This window comes from Monodelphis domestica, chromosome 1, assembly GCF_027887165.1.
Source record: "Monodelphis domestica isolate mMonDom1 chromosome 1, mMonDom1.pri, whole genome shotgun sequence".
Classification (NCBI taxonomy): domain Eukaryota; kingdom Metazoa; phylum Chordata; class Mammalia; order Didelphimorphia; family Didelphidae; genus Monodelphis; species Monodelphis domestica.
Genome location: NC_077227.1, coordinates 52912392 through 52932299, shown reverse-complemented (window position 1 = coordinate 52932299; position 19908 = coordinate 52912392). Strand labels below are relative to the sequence as shown.

Below are 19908 nucleotides of genomic sequence, written 5' to 3'. Positions count from 1 at the left end.
TACATCTCCAAAGAATTGGGTCTTTATTTTCACTAACTTTTAATTGAAATGCATCATTTCCTTAAATTACACATTTAAAACGGTGGAACATTCTGAGCAAGAGCCTACAGGGAATCACCAGACTAGTCTAGGATGCAGAAAAGCTTCAGAACCTCTGATTTAGATTTCCCAAGGCAAATGAGGTTTACTTCTCCTATGTAAGTGGCCCTGTGAACCACCTCTCAAGTCTTCTAGTTTTTTAGTCATTAGCTATTTTACATTCCTGTGTGGTTAGGTGAGGAATGGAGATTTTTTTTTTTTAATTAAACCCTTCTGACTTTTGTTCCAAAGCAAAAGGGTGGGGAAGGCTAGGCAATGGGGATTGTGACTTGTCCAGGGTCACACGGCTAGGAAGTGTCTGCAGCCAGATTGGAACCTAGGACCCCCTTCTCTAGGCTTGGCTTACTGCAACCCTTTGAGCCACCCAGCAGCCCCCCAGTTCTCTCTCCCAATCAATCTTTGGATAGATTTCAGGGAGTCTGTGAACCTAGATTTAAGGACAGGATTTAGTACTCTTCTAGAGGATAAGGCCATCTAGGAATTCTAGTTCAAACCAAAGGGCTCCTCCCTGTCTCCTGCTGCCATAAGCTTTCTTAGGACAAGGTGGTGGTGTTTGTCCCTTGGAGAAATATTCCCAAGGGGATTGCTGGCTCTGGGGCGGTTGGGGGTGGGGTTAGCTGCCTCTGGTTTTCTGTGTTTGAACTAACATGTTCCACCTCAGCTCTGTCTGCTGGGTTTGCTTAAATGGTACAAAAGGAACTGAATTAGGAGGTTTCTTGAATACAGTGTAACGCTCTCAGCATTTGGGGGAATGGAGGTTTTTAATTTGTACAATGTGATGGATCATTATTTGCTTGGTGGCAAAGAGCACCTTTCAACAGCTTTCTGACTCTGGAATGAATCCAGTTCTTTGTAGAAAAACTAGACCCTTCACAGATCTACCCTGTGGAGAGTTCATGCAATCTATTTCCTGCTGATGGAAGACCAACTTAATTCTTGGATTTTTCTTTCTTTTTTTTTTTAAATCCATACCTTCTCTCTCAGTCTATCTGAGACCCTTACCTATGGTCATACAAATGTCTTAGGTCAGATTTGAACTCAGGACCTCCTGTCTCCAGGCCTGGCTTTCTCCATTGAGCCACCTAGCTTCCCCATACTAGCTTAACTCTTACTAGATTGTCCCTTTGAGCCCTGGCTCTCTGAAGATTTGACCAGACTCCAAGAAGCTCTCCTATTCTTCATGGCTCCCCATTTGGAGGAGTAGCTGTTCCCTTCTCCCCAGCATCCTATGACACCCCTGGTTAACAATCAAGCAGGGACATTGTAATTGTAATGACCAGAGCAGACCTTTGTCCTCTTCTGCCTCCAGTCAGTCCCCCTTTGTGGGAGGAGGCAGTGGGCTGTGTGCCACCCTTCCCTGGCGCTAATGCCCCATTGTGCTTCTCTAAAGGGACCCAAGGAGATCTGTAGTTATGCTGGCTTCTGTGAAGGGAATCAGAGGCCTCTGCAGACCCTGGTGCCAGCTCACGAGGATACCGTCAAAGTGATCCCTGCCATGGAGCTTGTGGAACCAGTGAAACCAGTGGAACCAGTGGAACCAGTGGAACCAGTGAAACCAGTGGAACCAGTGGAACCAGTGGAACCAGTGAAACCAGTGGAACCAGTGGAACCAGTGGAACCTGTCAAGGCAGGCAGACCTGGGCAGAAGGGGGGCTCAGACACACCGAGAACACAGACATAGTCACAGTGTTTGGCCCAGTCAGTGAAGGACCTGACACTGACTTACCTTCCTGAACCTGCAGGCACAGACCTTGCACATTTGGGACAGGCTTGGCCCTCGGCCCCCTTACTGGGTTTTGTGGTCTACAGTGCCTCCTCTGGCTTCTGGCTTATTTTTCTTAAGCTCTTAATGGAACTGAACGAGGTGATGAATGTTCTCTGAATTACACCTTAGGGGGGCCGAAGGATCCTCAGTGTCCGTCCCTTCTGTATATACAGAAGCTAAAGATCACACAAGAAGTAGTAGTAGTATCTGAGGTGGGATTTGAACCCAGATCTATGAGCCAGCCAGTACTCTTTCCACACCTTCATATGGAAGGACTATTAAGTTCTGATTGGACCATTGAATCTACTTTTATTTTCTAATTATTTTAAAACTTGGCCCTATCTTAAAAATGTGATTAGAATTTCTTCTCTATTGACTTCCCTAAAATGGGAGCATTTTTTGAGATTGGCTTTATTTCCAAAACACTCTCTCCCTGCCCACTCGTCTCCCCAGCCCCAGAGACCCACCTGCTCCCAAAGAAAAAGTGGCATCGACAGCTGAGCAGCTGTCAGAGGCCTCCCATTACCTGTTGGAAAGGAGCAATGACAGATGGGAGCCCTGAAGGCTTGAGGCATGGCCTTAGGAAGGAGCAGAGCTGCTCTAGCCCCTGGACCTTTGCACCCCTCTCAGTTTTCCTCCCTCCCAACCCCACTGCCTCCCCTGGAGACCCCAATCCTTGCTGCCTGAGCCCGGGCCTCTGGAGCCAGCGGGGATAGAGGAGTTCTGGGCCTCCATCCCACTGACCTGAGGCCCCGTGTGCTCTCTTAACAGAAGACCATGGCTCAGGCAAAGGCCAGCCCCACGTGTGAGCTGTGCCAGTATGTCATCAAAGAGGTCGTCAAGTTGCTGGAGGGCAACAAGACCAAGGTAGGCCTGCTAGGGGTGGGGGAAATTGGGACATTCTCTATCCCTTCTAGCCACCGAGCTTCAGCACCAGGGAGATGGCTGGCTGGGTCTGTCTGACGCACCTGTTTGGGTAGCTGCCTCTGGCAGCAAGGGTCAGCTGTCCTGTTAGGCCCCAGCTATCAGGGGAGGACGAGACCCCGGACCTTGCAGCTGAACCCCGGCTCCGTCTTCCTCCAACCCTCTTGCTATAGGGAGATATAATTCACGCCGTCGAGAAGGTGTGTGCAATCATCCCCAAGTCCATGGCCGAGGAGTGCAAAGACCTGGTGGAATCCTATGGCCCAGCCATCGTGGACCTGCTCTTGGATGAGACGAGCCCTCATCTGGTGTGCAGCCTGCTTCAACTTTGCAAGGGCAAAGTGCAGTCAGGTATGGCCGGGAGAGTCCCCCAAGGGCCTGGCTCCAGTCCCTCCGGCCGCATCTGCCCTCACCACGCGTCCCCTCTGTTCTACAGTGAATGAGGCCAAGCTCAGGAGCGGGGCTTTCTGCGAGGTATGCAAGAAGGTCGATGGCTATTTGGAAAAGAACCTGGAAAAGAACAGCACCCAGGCCATGATCCTCTCGGCCTTCCAGAAGGCGTGCGGCATGCTGCCCAAACCCTACAGCGATGAGGTAATGCCTAGGCCCGGAGCTCCCTCCCAGCCTTTCTTCTTCACCAAAGCTGCTGCTCTCCCGATCCATTCCCAAAGGGGGCTCTGAGTCGGCAGGGAGGGGGAGGACAGGACGGGAGGCTGCTCTGGGGTTTCTGGGGACCCTGTGAGCCTCCCTCGGGCTAAGGGAGCGCCGCCCTCTGCTCTGTCTGCTGCAGTGTGACGAGTTTGTGAAGGAGTACGAGCCCATCCTGATCGCAGCCTTGCATGAGGAGCTGGACCCCGCTTCTCTGTGTCTGGTGAGCCGGCCTGTTCTTGGGCACTCGGGCGGGCGGGCGGGCCGGCGGGCCTCTGGGCTCTGAGCCTCACGGGAGGTGCCATCGTTGCCCTTTCCTCCTGAGCTCTAGCCAACATCCCTCTCCCTGACGTGGACCTTGGAGGTTTCCTTAGAAACTAGGGAGGGAGCCAGGCAGGCCTGGGCCAAGGAACACCTTGTCTTCCCTGGAAATGATCCTTCTGTTCCTCACAAGGGGAGGAAGCCCGTGGGCCCAGCTGAGTCTGTGTTTTCTCCCATCTAGAAAATTGGAGCGTGCCCCAAAGATGCTTCTAGGCCTCTGTTGGGAACCGAGCAGTGCGCGTGGGGCCCGAGCTACTGGTGTAAGAATATGGAGACGGCAGCCCAGTGCAATGTAAGTACACGCCCGCCCGCGCCGAGAGTGCGTGTCCCGGGCTAGACACCCGCTGCCACATCTTGAGACTGGCTGCTGGGTGAGAAAATCAGTTTATTTTTGAGGCCAGCAATAACCACCACAAACTCAGACATAGTACAAATGGGGGAGCTTTTCCTCTAGACAGACTAAGGCTTGTGCAGCTAGTAAGCAGCTAGGCAGGGAGGAAGTGCCCCAACATTGATGATTGATGGAAATATTTTGCATGGCCGGCCTTTGTGGTCTGGTCCTATCAGGGGAAGAGGGACCCTGTCCAGCCTCTCCAGGACTGCCTGCCTGAGGCTAGATTGAATGAGACAGTAGAGAACCTTCATGGGCTGGGAACAAAGGAAGGAGGAAAGAAGTCCGAAGGACAGGTCTGAGGCAGAAAGGAAGAGGCTCCCTCTGGGCTGGAGCCCTGCTGTCAAGCCTGGGCCTCTCTTTGGGGGGGAAGTGGCTTCGGGAGAGCCTCACCTCTCTCCCCTCCCTCTCTCTCTCCTAGGCTGTCGAGCATTGCAAGCGCCATGTGTGGAACTAGAGAAGACGCTTCTCTCTCCGGGAAATGGCAGATTCTTTCCTATTTGAGTGTCTAGGGGAAGGGAACATCCAGATCTGATTTTTTTTTTTGTTTTTAAATGAGTCCCAAGTCTTCTTCCTCTACCCGTGACCCCTTTGTTCTGTCTGTCCGAGGCCGCACACTCCCTGCCCTCTGCATGCGTCGTGGGCTGAGCCTGGGTTGGATGGTGGAGATGGAGGTTGGTGGGAGGGAGCCTGGGTGTGACAGGGATGGTAGCAGAAGCCCAGCCCCCCTCAGCAGACCCATAGGGCCAGCCTCCTCCAGGGGGCTGCCGGCTTCTGGTCGGGGAGGTGGGCTGGGAATTGCCCGGGGTGGAGGCAGGTCTCCTTGGCAGCTGCCTAAGCCTTGCTTGTCGGTCCTCCAGGGCAGGCCTTCGGAGCCCCTTGGGTCTCCCCAGCTTCCCGATAATGTTGAGGAGTGCCACCTCCTCATTGCAAGACCTGCTTTTAGCTTAGGAGAGAGGCGAGCCTTGCCTTTGCCCAAACTGGACCGAGGCTGGCGTGCTCTTCATTGAGTTTCTCTGAACACCTCCCTCCACCCTTAGGCTTTGGCTTTCTCCTGTTTTCTCTCTCTTTGAAGTGGATTTGGGGTGCGGCTGCCTGGGGATGGGGTCAGGGTGAGCCGAGGGTGGGGGGAGTCTGGCATTTCTTCTCTGAGCCCCGAGTTGTCGTGACACTAGAGGGCCTTGCTCAGTCCTTGCCTTCTGCTTCGTCTCTGGCGTGGTTCACAGCCCTCTGGGGGCCCTGCTTGAGCCCTTGTACAGGTTACTTTGGGGATTTTAACATGGGTGACAAAACCGGCTTTCCTGCTTCCCAGTAGAAAGGTGATCTTCCCCAATAAGGAAGCTGGACCTCAGTTTCTCTTCTTGTGCTAGCTCTTCTGCTCTGTGCTAGGTGTTCGGGGAGGACTAAATATGGATGACTTTTGTTTTGTTCTGGTTTTGCCTTAAAGCTTTCTGTAATTAACAATAAAAGTTCCAGTAAACTGAAGTTGTTGTGATCATTGCAAAGGCATCACCGCTGCTCTTTGTCCCTAGAGATGAGGATGACAAATGGGAGGTGAGAGGGAGAAAGCAAGACACAGCACTTGCCCAACCAGGGGACCAGGCCCGGCTGTCTCAGAATGTATTTCAGTGGCAGAGAAAAACTTAGAAAGTCCATCAAAAAAATCATTTAAAATAAATCAAATGAGCCAATGAATGAAAAGAAAACCATTCAACATTAGTTATTTCCGTTTTTTAATGCTTTCTTCCCTCTTAGAATCAATACTAGGCAGTAAGGGCTAGGCAATGGGAGTGAAGTGGTTTGCCCAGGGTCACACAGCTAAAATGTGGCCAGATTTCAATCCAGGATCTTTTGTCTCTAGGCCTGGCTCTCAATCCACGGAGCTCTCTAGCTGCCGCATGGTAATCTGAAGTTGTATGAAAGAAAGAGACTTTCCAAGTTGGGAGGGGGAGAGAGGAAAGTCCCGCTCCTTCAACCAGGAAAATATGGGAACATGTGAAATGAGAGTAACCACAGGGGAAAATCTCCAGCAAAAAGTTTCTTATAGGAAATACACCCAAATAGCAAAGACAACCTCACTAAAAATCAGCTGCTGGAATGCAATTTGTTTTGTTAGTAGTTAAGGTCTCATCTGCCCCCCCCCCCCCCAAAAAAAAAGGAGTTATAAGCACGCTATGAAGCAAAGCAAAACCATCAGTTTATATTTTGCTGAAGGGAATCTGGAGAATAAACTGATATTTTATTAAGCTTACAAATGTGATGACATCTAAATGTAAAGACACAAACTCAAAAGTCACCAGCACTTACCGTGTGTCGCCAACCAAGCCAGGAGGCAGAGAAAAATTTTATATCTACAGAAAGTAAAGCCTTAGCAGTCGACCTGCGAAGACACATGGGCACAACATGGACAGAATTAGTCTACGCATGGACACTTGTTCTTGTGTAGGAGCAGATAAAAAAGATAAACTATTTCTATTGGCTTATTTGGTTCCATACCAATCAGATTACCAAAGGATTACTTTATAGTTCAAGAGTGAGAGAAAATGCATTCCTTTTCAAGAAAAGCTCAAGAATATTGAGGAAGTTCTGGGGGAAAAAGGGTGGGTGAAGGAAGGGAAGCCATCTCCCACTACTCTTATTTATTGCCCCCATTTGCATTTTCTAGTCTTTAGTAAATTTGAAGATTTATTTTTTATTACTATTGTAATTGTATATTATATATATTTATTATTTATAAATCAAAAGCCAAAGATCCCAGCATACCAAGCCATCATTCCCTATTTAACAAGGGCTATTGGGAAACCTGACACCTCATTTTTGTCTATCAAAAGACAAGCTCCAGAAAGGTCTGTGGCTTAGACAAAAATTCAAGGACCATGAAAGAAGTTTACTCATCCCATGGATAGAGAGCATTCCAGAAGGCAAAAAGAACCATTTTGATCACCTATATTTGTTTTTGTGGAAATGCAGCTAAAATTGGAATTGAAGTGAATAAATGGGGATAAAAAGTGAGAAATTTGATGTTTACAATACCATTTCCTAACTGATCAGAAAAAATAAGTGAAATTTTGATTGCGTTGGCATTGGCCATTGGGTTGGCAAAAGTAGGGGAAGATGAGGTAACAATTTGCTGGAGGAGCAGTGGAAAAATGGGTATGTTAAAATAGTGTTGGTGCATCTGAACTGATCCAGCCATTTTGTATTTTATTTATTTTTTTGGTTCTGGAAAGTTTAGTTTAGAATATTTTTCCACGTTTGAAAGATTCGTGTTCTTTCCCTCTCCTCCCTCCACTCCCCCATCTCCCCTCATAGCCGATGCGTAATTCCACTGGGTTTTACATGGGTTGTGATGCAGTCATTTTGGAAAGCAATTTTGGACCATGTCTATTGCGTATACCTCTTGACTCCATGATATACTAGGAGGTCAGATAAGGGCCCAACATGTGCAAAAAGAATTGGGAGGCTAAATCATCTGGGAAATGTGAACAAGTTCTTTATATGAATACTATTATATATGTATATTATATAATATTTTATGTGAAATACTATTATGCAATACTAAATGAAGGAAATAGCTCTGAAAGCTGGGAAGAGCCATGATCTGAGGGCGAGGTAACATTGTCAAGACAAATTTGGAAGCTTTTAGCTGTGGCCACCTGTGATTGCAGGGGAGAAATGGCTTATTTGACTCAAGACAGCTATCTAGCTGCCCCTGAATGACGCCTTTTTTAAAAGCAAAAAATGACCCCCCAAAAACCCCAATGAGGAGATACTAAAAATTAGAAGAAAAATAATTTTACAAAATGAAAGGCTAAGAAGTGATAAAACTGGCCCTGCTTCTTGACCTACCTGGCTTACTGAGAAAATTCTAGAGAATCAGCAAATAGATGAATTGAGACAATAGTTTTACAAGGTAGCAAGTGAGAAATGAAACTTGCAAACACCAAGAGCATTTCTGCATAATAAAATCCAGCATCTAATAATAGGGAGGAAAATCTCATTCAAAAACATCAGATATGGATGGGGAAAAGTGGTGGATGGGAATTATTCCTATCATAGCAAGGAGAGTCCTTCAATAGGTTTGATTACAATGTGTTCCTTGAACAATGTCAGTGAATGGATAATGAATTATGAGGAACAAGAGGAAATCTGGAGAAAAGATGGTGACATCTCAGCCTCTTGTCTAAAGGGGAGGTCCATGGGAATGGGATATATCATGTATTTAAAAAAAACTTCCCTTCTGCTTTAGAATCAGTACAAAGTATTGATTCTAAGGCAGAAGAGTGGTACGGGCTTTAGGCATTGGGGGTGAAGTGACTTGCCCAGGGTCACCCAACTAAGTAGGATCTGAGGCCACATCTGAACCTCTCATCTCCCAAGTCTGGCTCTCTATCCCTTGAACCACTTTATTTGCCCCCAATGAATCTATTTAGAAAAATTTCCAATATATTGATTGTTTTTCTTTTTTTTTCTCCTTTTTTTCTTTAAAAATAAATTACCTTGTTCTATGGGATGCCTCTTGCTGGTAAGGGAAAGGATCAACAGGGAAACTTAAAAGCAAAAGTTCTCAACAAAGTTAAATTTTAAAATTCAATTAAAATATAATAACCAGAATTAAAAAGATAGAAAAACAAGTTCTCTCTCTCTCTCTCTCTCTCTCTCTCTCTCTTTCTCTCTAGTCAGGAAATGGAGAAAGTATCCTGGTAGTTGAAGTTCCTGAAAAACATTTCTGCCCATCTTACAGTTTCTAGACCAGTAAATCAATAAAGAAATCAAAGCATCAAGTTGGAGATGAGCCAGCTGCTGGCCTAGGAAATGACTGTGGCTTGCTAGTAAATTGGATTTCAGGGAAGCAAGAGTCCCCCCAAGCCATGAGAGCCCTGCTCCCCTGAGGAGGGTGTTGTACATAGCAGGCGCCTAGTCAGTCTTCTATTGTAGGATAGGAAGCTTTTTGGGGATCAGTTATGAGTGTCAAGAAAATGGAGTGGAATCGTGGCTTTGGTCTTTCTCACTTGGGCCACTGAGGGTCCTTGAGCAGGGCAGGGATGTGATTGGGTTTATTCAGAAGATTGCTCTGCCATAGATAGGTATGCGAAGAGCCCTGGAGAGAGAGAGCAAAACATTAGGGAGAAAGAAGGCATTGGAATACAAATGGAGGGTTCCCCAATTCCTACTTCCAAGTTGGGTGCTCCAGAGGATGACTCTCCCAGGTTCAAAGGGTACTTCTGTACTCCTGAAACCCTAACTCCTAAGCCCCCATCAGTGGGTTTTTCTACTAAAGAAAAGGCATGTTCTAAAATGGCAAATAAGGATAACGGTTAAAAAAAAAACAAAACAACCCAATAATAATGCAGGGTACCAGTCCAAGAATATTTGGCCTTCATTGGCATTTCATTAAGCCTATACTCATTAAAATGTATTAAAAAGGGGGCAGCTGGGTGGCTCAGTGGATTGTGATTCAGACCTAGACATGGGAGGTCCTGGGTTCAAATCTGGCCTCAGACACTTCCCAGCTGTGCGACCCTGGGAAAGTCACTTAACCCCCATTGCCTAGCCCTTACCACTCTTCTGCCTTGGAGCCAATACACAGTAGTGACTCCAAGACTGAAGGTAAGGGTTTAAAAAATTTTTTTAAAAGTATTAAAATGTATCAGTAAAATATATTAACCATCTTATATTATACAATCTATAATGAATATATAATAACAATAATATGTTAAATATATATGGAATATATTTTAAAAGTCTTAAAAAAAAATTAGTGGTTACAAAATCACTTCACAAACCAGGTTTGCATTCTCCCCCAAATACATATAGCTCATAGTTGAGAAGATACAGTATATATACATAGCCAAGACTTTTTATATACCTCTAGTATTGGAGGTCCAGAAGCCTCTTCTCATGGTATTTTCAGGCTATTTCCCCCAGCCTCAATATTTCTCCCAATCATATAATTTATACTTGTCTCCCTGGAGTTTCTACCTGTGTTTCTTTCTACTTTTGCATTTTGTAATTTTTTCTAACTCTTGCTTGGTCTTAAAATCTTTCCTTTCCCACAGGTCTAACATGTGTACTATTCTGTGTTCACCTAATTTACTTATTTCCTTCTTTATGTTCAAGTCATTCACCCATTCTGAATTTATCTTGGTGTAGGGTGTGAGGTGTTGATCCAAGCCTAATCTCTCCCACACTGTCTTCCAATTTTCGCAGCAGTTTTTGTCAAATTAATGGATTTTTGTCCCAAAAGCTGAGATCTTTGGGTTTATCTTGCTGAGGTCACTTACCCCAAGTCTATTCCACTGATCCTCCTTTCTGTCTCTTAGCCAGTACCAAATTGTTTTGATGACCGCTGCTTTATAGTATAGTTTGAGATGACTTGCAAGGCCTCCTTCCTTTGCATTTTTTTTCATGATTTCCTTCGATATCCTTGATCATTTGTTCTTCCACATAAACTTTGTTACTGTTTTATGTAATTTTTTAAAAAGTTTTTTGGTAGTTCAATGGGTATGGTACTAAATAAGTAAATTAGTTTGGGTAGGATTGTCATTTTTATGATGTTAGCTTGTCTTACCCTTGAGAAATGAATGTTTTTCCAGTTGTTTAGATCTAGTTTTAGTTGTGTGAAGAGTGTTTTGTAGTTGTGTTCATATAGTTCCTGTGTTTGTCTCAGCAGATAGATTCCCAAGTATTTTATATTGTCTAGGGTGATTTTAAATGGAATTTCTCTTTCTAATTCTTACTGCTGAAATGGGTTGGAGATATATAGAAATACTGATGACTTATGCGGGTTTATTTTGTATCCTGCAACTTTGCTAAAGTTGTTGATTATTTCGATTAGCTTTTTGGTTGAATCTCTAGGATTCTTTAAGTAAACCATCATATCATCCGCAAAGAGTGATAGCTTGGTCTCCTCATTGCCTATTTTAATACCTTCAATTTCTTTTTCTTCTCTAATTGCTACTGCTAGTGTTTCTAGAACAGTGTTACATAATAGAGGTGATAATGGGCATCCTTGTTTCACTCCTGATCTCATTGGGAAGGCTTCTCATTTATCCCCATTGCTGATGATTTTAAATATATACTGTTTATTATTTTTAGAGAAGGCCCATCTATTCCTATACTTTCTAGTGGTTTTAATAGGAATGAGTGTTGTATTTTGTCAAAGGCTTTTTCTGAATCTATTGAGACAGTCATGTGATTTTTGTTGGTTTGCTTGTTGATATGGTCAATTATGTGAATGGTTTGCCTAACATTGAACCATCCTTGCATTCCTGGTATAAATCTTACCTGATCATAGTGAATAACCCTTATTCTTATCTATATATCTTATCTGTATGTATATCTATAACTTACTGGAGTCTTTTTGCTAGTATTCTATTTAAGATTTTTACATCTATGTTCATTAAGGAGATTGGTCTGTAGTTTTTTGTTTTTTTTTAAACCCTTACCTTCTGTCTTGGAGTCAATACTGTGTATTGGCTCCAAGGCAGAAGAGTGGTAAGGGCTAGGCAATGGGGGTCAAGTGACTTGCCCAGGGTCACACAGCTGGGAAGTGTCTGAGGCCAGATTTGAACCTAGGACCTCCCATCTCTAGGCCTGGCTCTCAATCCACTGAGCCACTCAGCTGCCCCCTGTAGTTTTTTTTTTCCCTCTGTTTTTGATCTACTTGGCTTTGGAATCAGTACCGTATTTGTGTCATAAAAGGAATTTGATAGAACTCCATCTTTGCTTATTATGTCAAATAGTTTGTATAGTATTGGGGTTAGTTGTTCTTTGAATGTTTGATAGAATTCACTTCTGAATCCATCAGGCCTTGAGAATTTTTTCTTAGGGAATTCTTTGATATCTTGTTCAATTTCTTTTTCTGATATGGGATTATTTAAGTGTTCTATTTCTTCTATTAATCTAGGCAATTTATATTTTTGTAAGTATTCATCCATATCACCTAGATTGCCATATTTGTTGCCATATAATTGGGCATAGTAGTTTTTAATATTTGACTTAATTTCCTCTTCATTAGAGGTGAGGTCTCCCTTCTCATCTTGGATACTGTCAATTTGGTTTTCTTCTTTCCTTTTTTTTTTATTAGATTGACCAGTACTTTGTCTATTTTATTTGTTTTTTTAAAGTACCAGCTTCTAGTCTTGTTTATTAATTCAATAGTTCTTTTACTTTCAATTTTATTCATTTCTCCTTTAATTTTTAGGATCTCTAATTTAGTATTCATCTGAGGATTTTTAATTTGTTCACTTTCTAGTTTTTTAATTTGCATGCCCAATTCATTGACCTCTGTCTTCTCTAATTTGTTAATATATGAACTCAAGGATATAAATTTCCCCCTAAGTACTGCTTTGGTTGTATCACATTGATTTTGAAAGGATGTCTCATCATTGTCATTTTCTTCAATGAAATTATTGTTTCTATGATTTGTTCTTTAACTGATTTTGGAGAATCACATCATTTAATTTCCAATTAATTTTTTATTTGCCTCTCCATGTACCCTTACCAATTATTGTTTTTATTGCTTTATGATCTGAAAAGATTGAATTTATTATTTCTGCTCTTTTGCACTTGTTTGCAATGTTTTTATTCCCTAGTACATGGTCAATCTTTGTGAATGTACCATGTGCTCCTGAAAAGAAGGTGTATTACTTTTTGTCCCTATTTATTTTTCTCCACATATCATTAACTCTAATTTTTCTAGGATTTCATTCACTTCTCTTACCTCTTTCTAATTTATTTTTGGTTCAATTTATCTAGTTCTGATAAAGGAAGGTTCAGATGTCCCAGTAGTATAGTTTTTCTATCTATTTCATCCTTGAGATCCACTAGGTCCTCCTTTAGAAATTTGGATGCTGTTTCATTTGGTGCATACATGTTGAGTACTGATATTACCTCATTGTCTATACTGCCTTTTAGCAGATTTATTTTTACTTTGGCTTTGTCAGATACCATGATTCCCCTTTTATTTTTTTAGGGTCTATTAAATTTCTCCCTCTCTTTTCCTCCCCCCTTTTTAGCTCCCCGACCCACTCCCCCCCTTAGTTTTCCCCTCTCAACTTCCCTACAGGGTAAGATAGAATTCGATACCTCAATGTATCTAAATGCTCTTCCCTCTGGGAACTGATTCCACTGAGAGTAAGGTTTGAGTATTACCTTTTAGCACTCTCTTCCTCACCTTCTCCTAGTTGTAGTCTTCCCTTTCCACTCCCATGTGACTTTTTGTATAGTATAGATTATCCTAATTTTCTTATATTCTATATATTCTTATAAGAATTCTTATTCTTCAAGTTTTTCTTGGTGTCTTCTTCTCTCCCCCACATGCTTTCTTTTTTTAAAATATATAATTTTAAGCCACTTAATACCCCAATCTCTACCTGTGGATAATCCTTCTAACTACTATAATAGTCAAAACAATTTTTTGACAGTTACAAATAACATTTTTCCATATAGGAATATAAACAATTTGGCCTTATTGAGGCCCTTTAAGAAAAAAAAAAGACACCTCTCTTTCTTATTTATCTTTTCATGTTTTTCTTGTTTTTTGTATTTTGATGTCAAATTTTCTGTTTAGTTTTGGTCTTTTCTTTATAAATATTTGGAAGTCTTCTATTTTGTTGAATGCCCATACCTTCCCCTAGAAGTATATAGTCAATTTTTATGGGTAGGTGATCCTTGGTTGTAGACCCAATTCTCTTGCCTTTCTGAATATTGTATTCCAAGTCTTATGGTCTTTTAGTGTGGAGGCTGTCAGAGCCTGTGTAATCCTGATTGGTGCTCCTTGATATTCGAATTGTCTCTTTCTGGCTTCTTGTAATATTTTCTCCTTAGCTTGGAAGTTCTTGAATTTGGCAATTACATTCCTGGGGGTTGTCTTTTGAGGATTTAGTGTAGTGGGTGATCTATGGACTCTTTAAATGTCTATTTTGCCCTCTTGTTGCAGAACCTCAGGGCAGTTTTCTTGGATAATTTCTTATAGTATGGTGTCAAGGTTTCTGTGTGTGTTTTCAGGCCTATAATTCTCAAATTGTCTCTCTGAGATCTATTTTTAAGGTCAATCACCCTCTCAATGAGATATTTTGTGTTGCCTTCTAATCTATCATTCTTTTGACTTTGCTTTATTAATTCTTGCTGTCTTGTGAGAGCATTGCCGTACACTTGCCCAATTCTAGTTTTTAATGACTGTTTTTTAGCTTAGATCTTTTGATTTTCCTTTTCAGTTTGATCTATCTTGCTTTTCATGGCTTTCAACAGGTCATTTCTAGTCTTCAGTTTGCTTATTATTTCATTTGATTTCTGGGCTTCTTTTTCCAAGTGGGAGATCCTTTTAAACTGCTATTTTATTTTTGAAATATTTCCCACTTTTCCTGACACATCTTTTCCATTTTTCTGACAATCTTAGATTTAAAGTCTTTAAGAACTTGTGACCAATTTCCATTTCCCCCCTGAAGGTTTGGGTGTGTTTAATTGTTTGTCATCTTCTGCTGTCTCATTTTTAGTCTGGGGTTTTTCTGCATAAAAATTATCAAGGGTCAAAGTTTTCTTCTTGTTTTTTTTTTTGGTGTTCATGGATTTTAGTTCCTGGGAGTTGGTGGCCATTGCCTTGTTCCTTCCTGGTTAGATGTCTAAGTGAGGAATGTGGGTGTTCTTTGTATTGGGCTTTGGAGAGGTTTTTGCCCTGAGGATATTTTTCCCAGTTCTCAGCAGTATCCAGCTGCTCTTAGTGGCAGGTACAACTCCTAAGAATTTATAGATTGCCTCACAGATGTCTGGGTGTGGAGTGTAGGCAAGTCTCTATATTGAGCACACTTGAGAGGTTTTTACCCACAGGCTATTTTTCTGGTCTCTGTGGTGTTTTTCTTTGAGCCACTTCTCTCTGCCCAAGCTCCATTCCTATCTCCACATTTCCTCAGCTTTCAGGGGTCCCTAGTCTTGCCGTACTTACGGGCAGGTCCAGCCCCCGAGAACTTAAAGATTGCCTGGAAGAGGTCTTGGTGTGGAGTGTAGGCAAGTCTCTGTATTGAGAGCTGGAGAGGTTTTTGTGCTAGGGACTTTTTCGGTTTTCTGTGGTGTTTTGCTGTGAGCTGCCCCTTTTCCCAAAGCTCCGCAGCCTATCTCAACATTTCCTCAGCCTCCCAGTGTTCTGAGTCTAGTTTCTCTTAGGGGTAAGTCTGTGTTGACCTCAGCCAGCCTCCCTTCTCGAACTTAGAAGTTTGTCCCGTTCTTGCTCGTACTCTGGAAAGGTAGGTGAAGTGGGGGAGAGGTGATGAGCTCACCCCTTGGTGGGAGAAATTTTGCCCCCTTCTAGCGTGGAAATGCCCTAACTTTGCCTACCTTCTGTGCTGTGTCTTACCGTGGAACTCCTTTGCTCCTTTGACTTTGGTTTTGTCGTTTTGAGGCACTGTCTCCTTTGGTGGAGAGGAGACGTAGAGCCCTGCTTCTACTCTGGAGCCATCTTGACCCCGGAAGTGGACCCAAGGCATGCTTTCCTACCCTTTTTTTTCTTAGCCAGTAGCAGACTGTGGCACTCAAAATTGAACAATTGGCTCTCTGGAGCCAATGACAAAAGCTGGTTCCAGGACGCCTAAGGGCTCCCCTTTAAGACTTTATTGTCCATGGCAGAAGAAGAGAGGCTCCATGGAAAACAGTGGAAACAATCCCTTTCAGGGGCTTCTTTCTCTGATTGGTTCTCTTAACTGCCAGGAGTCCAGCTTGCTCATGCTTATTAAGGCCACCAGAGGGCATTGCAAATCTACCAACCGGCCATTGGTGAGCTGCCCTCTCCTGTCAACTTGAGGACCTTCTTCATCCCTTCCAGAGCAGCCAAGTGGGAAGGCTTCATTGTTTCTTTTCCCTGGACTTATCAAAGTCTGAGAGGGGCCAAACCCCTTTTAAGGTATGAAGAGACTGTGTCTGGTCCTTTAGGGTCTGCAGATTGGGCACTCAGGGTGTGAGCTCCTCTGCATTTTCCTGCATTGGGTGCCCCCCTCTGGACATCACCTTCATGTCCTCAAAATCTCTTCATTTCTGAAGATTATTTCAGCCCTGGAACTTTCTCCACACCTCCCCTTCTTTGGTCCCTCTTTGCCTTTGGCTGTAAAAGGGCAGAAAACTTTCCTTCCCCAGAAATTCCATTTAAAGAGGGAGCCGAGATCAACTACCCAAACCCAATCTCTATTCCTTATCCAAAAGTACTAGTGTGGATCTCCTTATCATGCCTTTCCCCCTCCTTGTTTAACTTTTTTTAAACCTTTACCTTTCTCTTAGAATCAGTACTATGTATTGGTTCCAAGAGGGAAAAGCAGTAAAGGCTAGGCAATGGGGCTTTAAGTGACTTGCCCAGGGTCACACAGCTGGGAAGTGTCCCAGGTCAAATTTGAACCCAGGACTTCCCAATTCTAGGTCTAGCTATCTACTCCTGAGCTACTCAGGTGTCCCCTCTCTGTTCCATTTTGTATGTTGTCTTACCTCACTAGGTGGTGTGCTTCGTGGCTTTGCAGATAGGAGGTATTTAATAAATGTCTATTGATCAACATTGACTGCTACCACTAGAAGTTTAAAAGGGACAAAATCTTCACCCCTTCTTGGCTCAGATACATGTCCCCTACATCCCGCAAATTTATTAAGGGGTCTGGAGGGACTCAATGGATCATGAGTCTCCTCATCAACTACCTCTTGCCTCCCAAACAAGGAAGGAAAAGAGAGCCTGATCTGGCTGGGTAATGGAAAGCAAGCAGCCTATCCTAGCAATAATGTTGAAGGAGAACCAATGGAGTGAAGTAGCTTATTCATTTTGTGTGGGGTAGGAAAGGGCCAGAAATAGGGAGGATTGGGGAGGCAGCTAGCGCGCTCACTTCCCTCCTCCATTCAAATCTGACCTCAGAAACTTCCTTGCTGGGTGACCCTGGGCAAGTCATTTAACCCCATTTCCTCGCCCCTATCTCTCTTCTGCCTTGGAACCAACTCCTGATATTGACTCTAAGACGGAAGCTGAGGGTTTAAAAAAGAAATAGGTAGCTGTGGAAGTGACGGAGCCTGGCAGTGGGCAGTAAAGGGTCGTCACAGGAGCGGGACCCTCCGATTCTGAAATCTTGCATTTCTCCCCAGTTAGCACTAATTAAGCATCAACGGCAGCACCTGCGGTTTCAGCATTAATCAAATATGCACTGTAGATGGTTCAGTCATCCACTCTGCTGGGCGTCAGCTCTGTAGCCATTCTGTTTTATTCTACGCTGATGCTATTCTCAGAAAGAGTCCGTTGCCTCTGGTGCTCCTCCAACGTCCTGGATCCCCTCCCCACTCTTGGACCCTGCCCAACGCAAGAGACATCACCAGACGTATCGCTTTGTCTTTTGCATTTTCTGTCGGACTCTCTCAAAACTCTACTATTTTACTCCTACCTCCAGTCATGTGACAGCAAGTCATGAATCTTGGGTGTGTGTGGATACACCGGAACTGTCGTCAAGGGGCCCAGGACTTCCGGTTGGCTTTCCACTGGAGGTGGCGCTGAGATTCCGCAGCCTCCTCAGTTGGCATCTGAGCCAACGCACGTTTGGCAGTGGTGGGGCAGAAAGGGAGTGGGCACCCTTCAGAGATTTGGCGTAAAGCACTGCTTTGCCTCCTCTGGCCCAGAACACTCAGAACCATCAGGATTTTTGTTGGCTGTGTTTAATTTGGATGATTTGAAGATTTTTACTTAATTAACTAATTTAGACGATTTTCCCCATGGTTCCATGATTCATGTTCTTTCCGTCCCCTCCCCCCACCTCCCCCACATAGCCAATGAGCAATTCCATGGGGTGTTTCATTATGACGAATGAATATTTTTGATATTCACTCTTCTTGGGGCGTGTGTGCCGGGCAGTTAGTGTTTTGGGGGAAGGTTAGGTGTCGTGTGTAAGTGAAGGGCTACCCTCCCCATTGAGAGTGATCAGGAAAATAAATGGCTTGTTTACAGTGGATGTCCAGTCCAGAAATACTGAGTGGAATGACTAACAGAGATGATTCTACCCCAGTCCTTTTTTTTAAACCCTTATCTTCTGTCTTACAATCTGTAGACAGTGGGGGCAAACTGACTTGCTAGGAAATGGCTGAGGTCCAATTTGAACCGACTCTGGACCTGGCTTTGAATCTCCTGAGCTACCTGGCTCCCCCCCCCTTGGCCCCCCAGGACCCTTTTTTGGGCGATTGGATGGGTGGTTTTCTGGCCTCAGAGGTGAGCCATCTCCCATGACCCTTCCCCCAGATAATACTGTGGCGGGCCCACAAATAGCCCTGCCCCAGTTCTCTGAAGGGTGGCTCTCCCTTCTATCTATTCTAGATATCTGTGAACAGTGTTTGGATAGTTAGACAACTCCCACGAGCTGGCTTGCGCAAATTTAGAAAGACTGTTTAGATTTGGGTTGAATGCCAATCTGCTGAGTTTGGAGTTTACCTGAGTTATTCCTTTCTAGCAAACAAAGATGGAAAACCTCCAGTCTCTAGGCCAGGAAGCCGAGACTCAGAGGGGGGAGCTGACTTGGAAGAGGAAGATGGCTTGAAGGGCTTGAAACGAGTTGCCTGGAATGATGGGGAGGGCTTAAGATTCGATCTCTCAGCTGACCGCTGGAAAGGAAGGTCTAGAGCAGGGGTCCCCAACCTTTTTACACAGGGGGCCAGTTCACTGTCCCTCAGACCCCTGGAGGGCCAGACTACAAAAAAACTATGAACAAATCCCTATGCACACTGCACATATCTTATTTTAAAGTAAAAAAACAAAACGGGAACAAATACAATATTTAAAACAAAGAACAAGTAAATTTAAGTCAACAAACTGACCAGTATTTCAATGGGAACTATGGTCATCCTGTGCTCCTCTCACTGACCACCAATGAAAGAGGTGCCCCTTGAGGAAGTGTGGTGGGGGCTGGATAAATGGCCTCAGGGGGGGCTGCATGTGGCCTACTGGCCATAGTGTGGGGACCCCTGGTCAGGAGCTTCAGAGAAAAATGGAGACAGACCCTGGGGCATGGCAGACACATTTATCGTTCAGTCAATAGGCATTTATTAAGTGCCTGCGATGTAGTGCTAGGAACTGTGCTTACTTACAAAGAGGAAAAATGGAATTGTTCTTGCACTCAAAACCCGATCTACTGAGAGAGCCTCCTGCACACACAAGTGCATACAGAAGAAATACAAGCTAGTTGAGTACAAAACCACACTTGAGCCAATGGAGAGAGTCCTTTCCAGAAAATACACGAAGGAGTTGGGAAGAAGAATAACCTGCAGAGATAATGAACCTTTCTTTTATGACGCTTCTAGAAATTTCCCAACTATATGTAACAATAATTTCCAACAGGTTTTACAAAATGTTAAGATCCAAACCATCTCTCTCCCTCTCTTCCCTCCCCCCACTGGGACATGTTGAGCAATTTAATCTGGGTCATACATGTATTATCATGCAAAACACACTTTCAGATTGGTTGTAAAAGCTCACTCCTACAAAACCCAACCCCCCAAATAAAACCATAAATACACTGATGTGAAAGATAATAGACTTTGATCCACATCCATCTGACTCCAACAGTTCTTTCTCTGGAGGTGGAGAGCATTCTCCATCATAAATAATTGCCCTGGATCATTGCGTTGCTAGGAGTAGGCAAGTTTTCACAGTTGATCATTATACAGTATCACAGTTACTGCTTTCAATGTTTTCCTGGTTCTGCTTATTAAACTCTGCATCAGTTCATGTAGATCTTTCCAGCTTTTTCTGAAACCATCC

General features: G+C 43.8%; 1 protein-coding gene across 1 annotated transcript in view; it reads left to right on the top strand.

Annotated features, from left to right (window-relative positions):
* LOC100011417 (prosaposin) overlaps window positions 1-5633 on the top strand; it is a 30607-nt gene extending 24974 nt beyond the window's left edge. The window contains exons 8-14 of the mRNA XM_007505640.3: window positions 1490-1726; window positions 2636-2731; window positions 2962-3139; window positions 3225-3382; window positions 3579-3659; window positions 3939-4049; window positions 4570-5633. Coding sequence (XP_007505702.2) covers window positions 1490-1726; window positions 2636-2731; window positions 2962-3139; window positions 3225-3382; window positions 3579-3659; window positions 3939-4049; window positions 4570-4605 — 897 coding nt within the window. The 3' untranslated portion in view covers window positions 4606-5633. The remainder of the gene's footprint in view (window positions 1-1489; window positions 1727-2635; window positions 2732-2961; window positions 3140-3224; window positions 3383-3578; window positions 3660-3938; window positions 4050-4569) is intronic.
* The last annotated feature ends 14275 nt before the right edge of the window (window positions 5634-19908 follow it).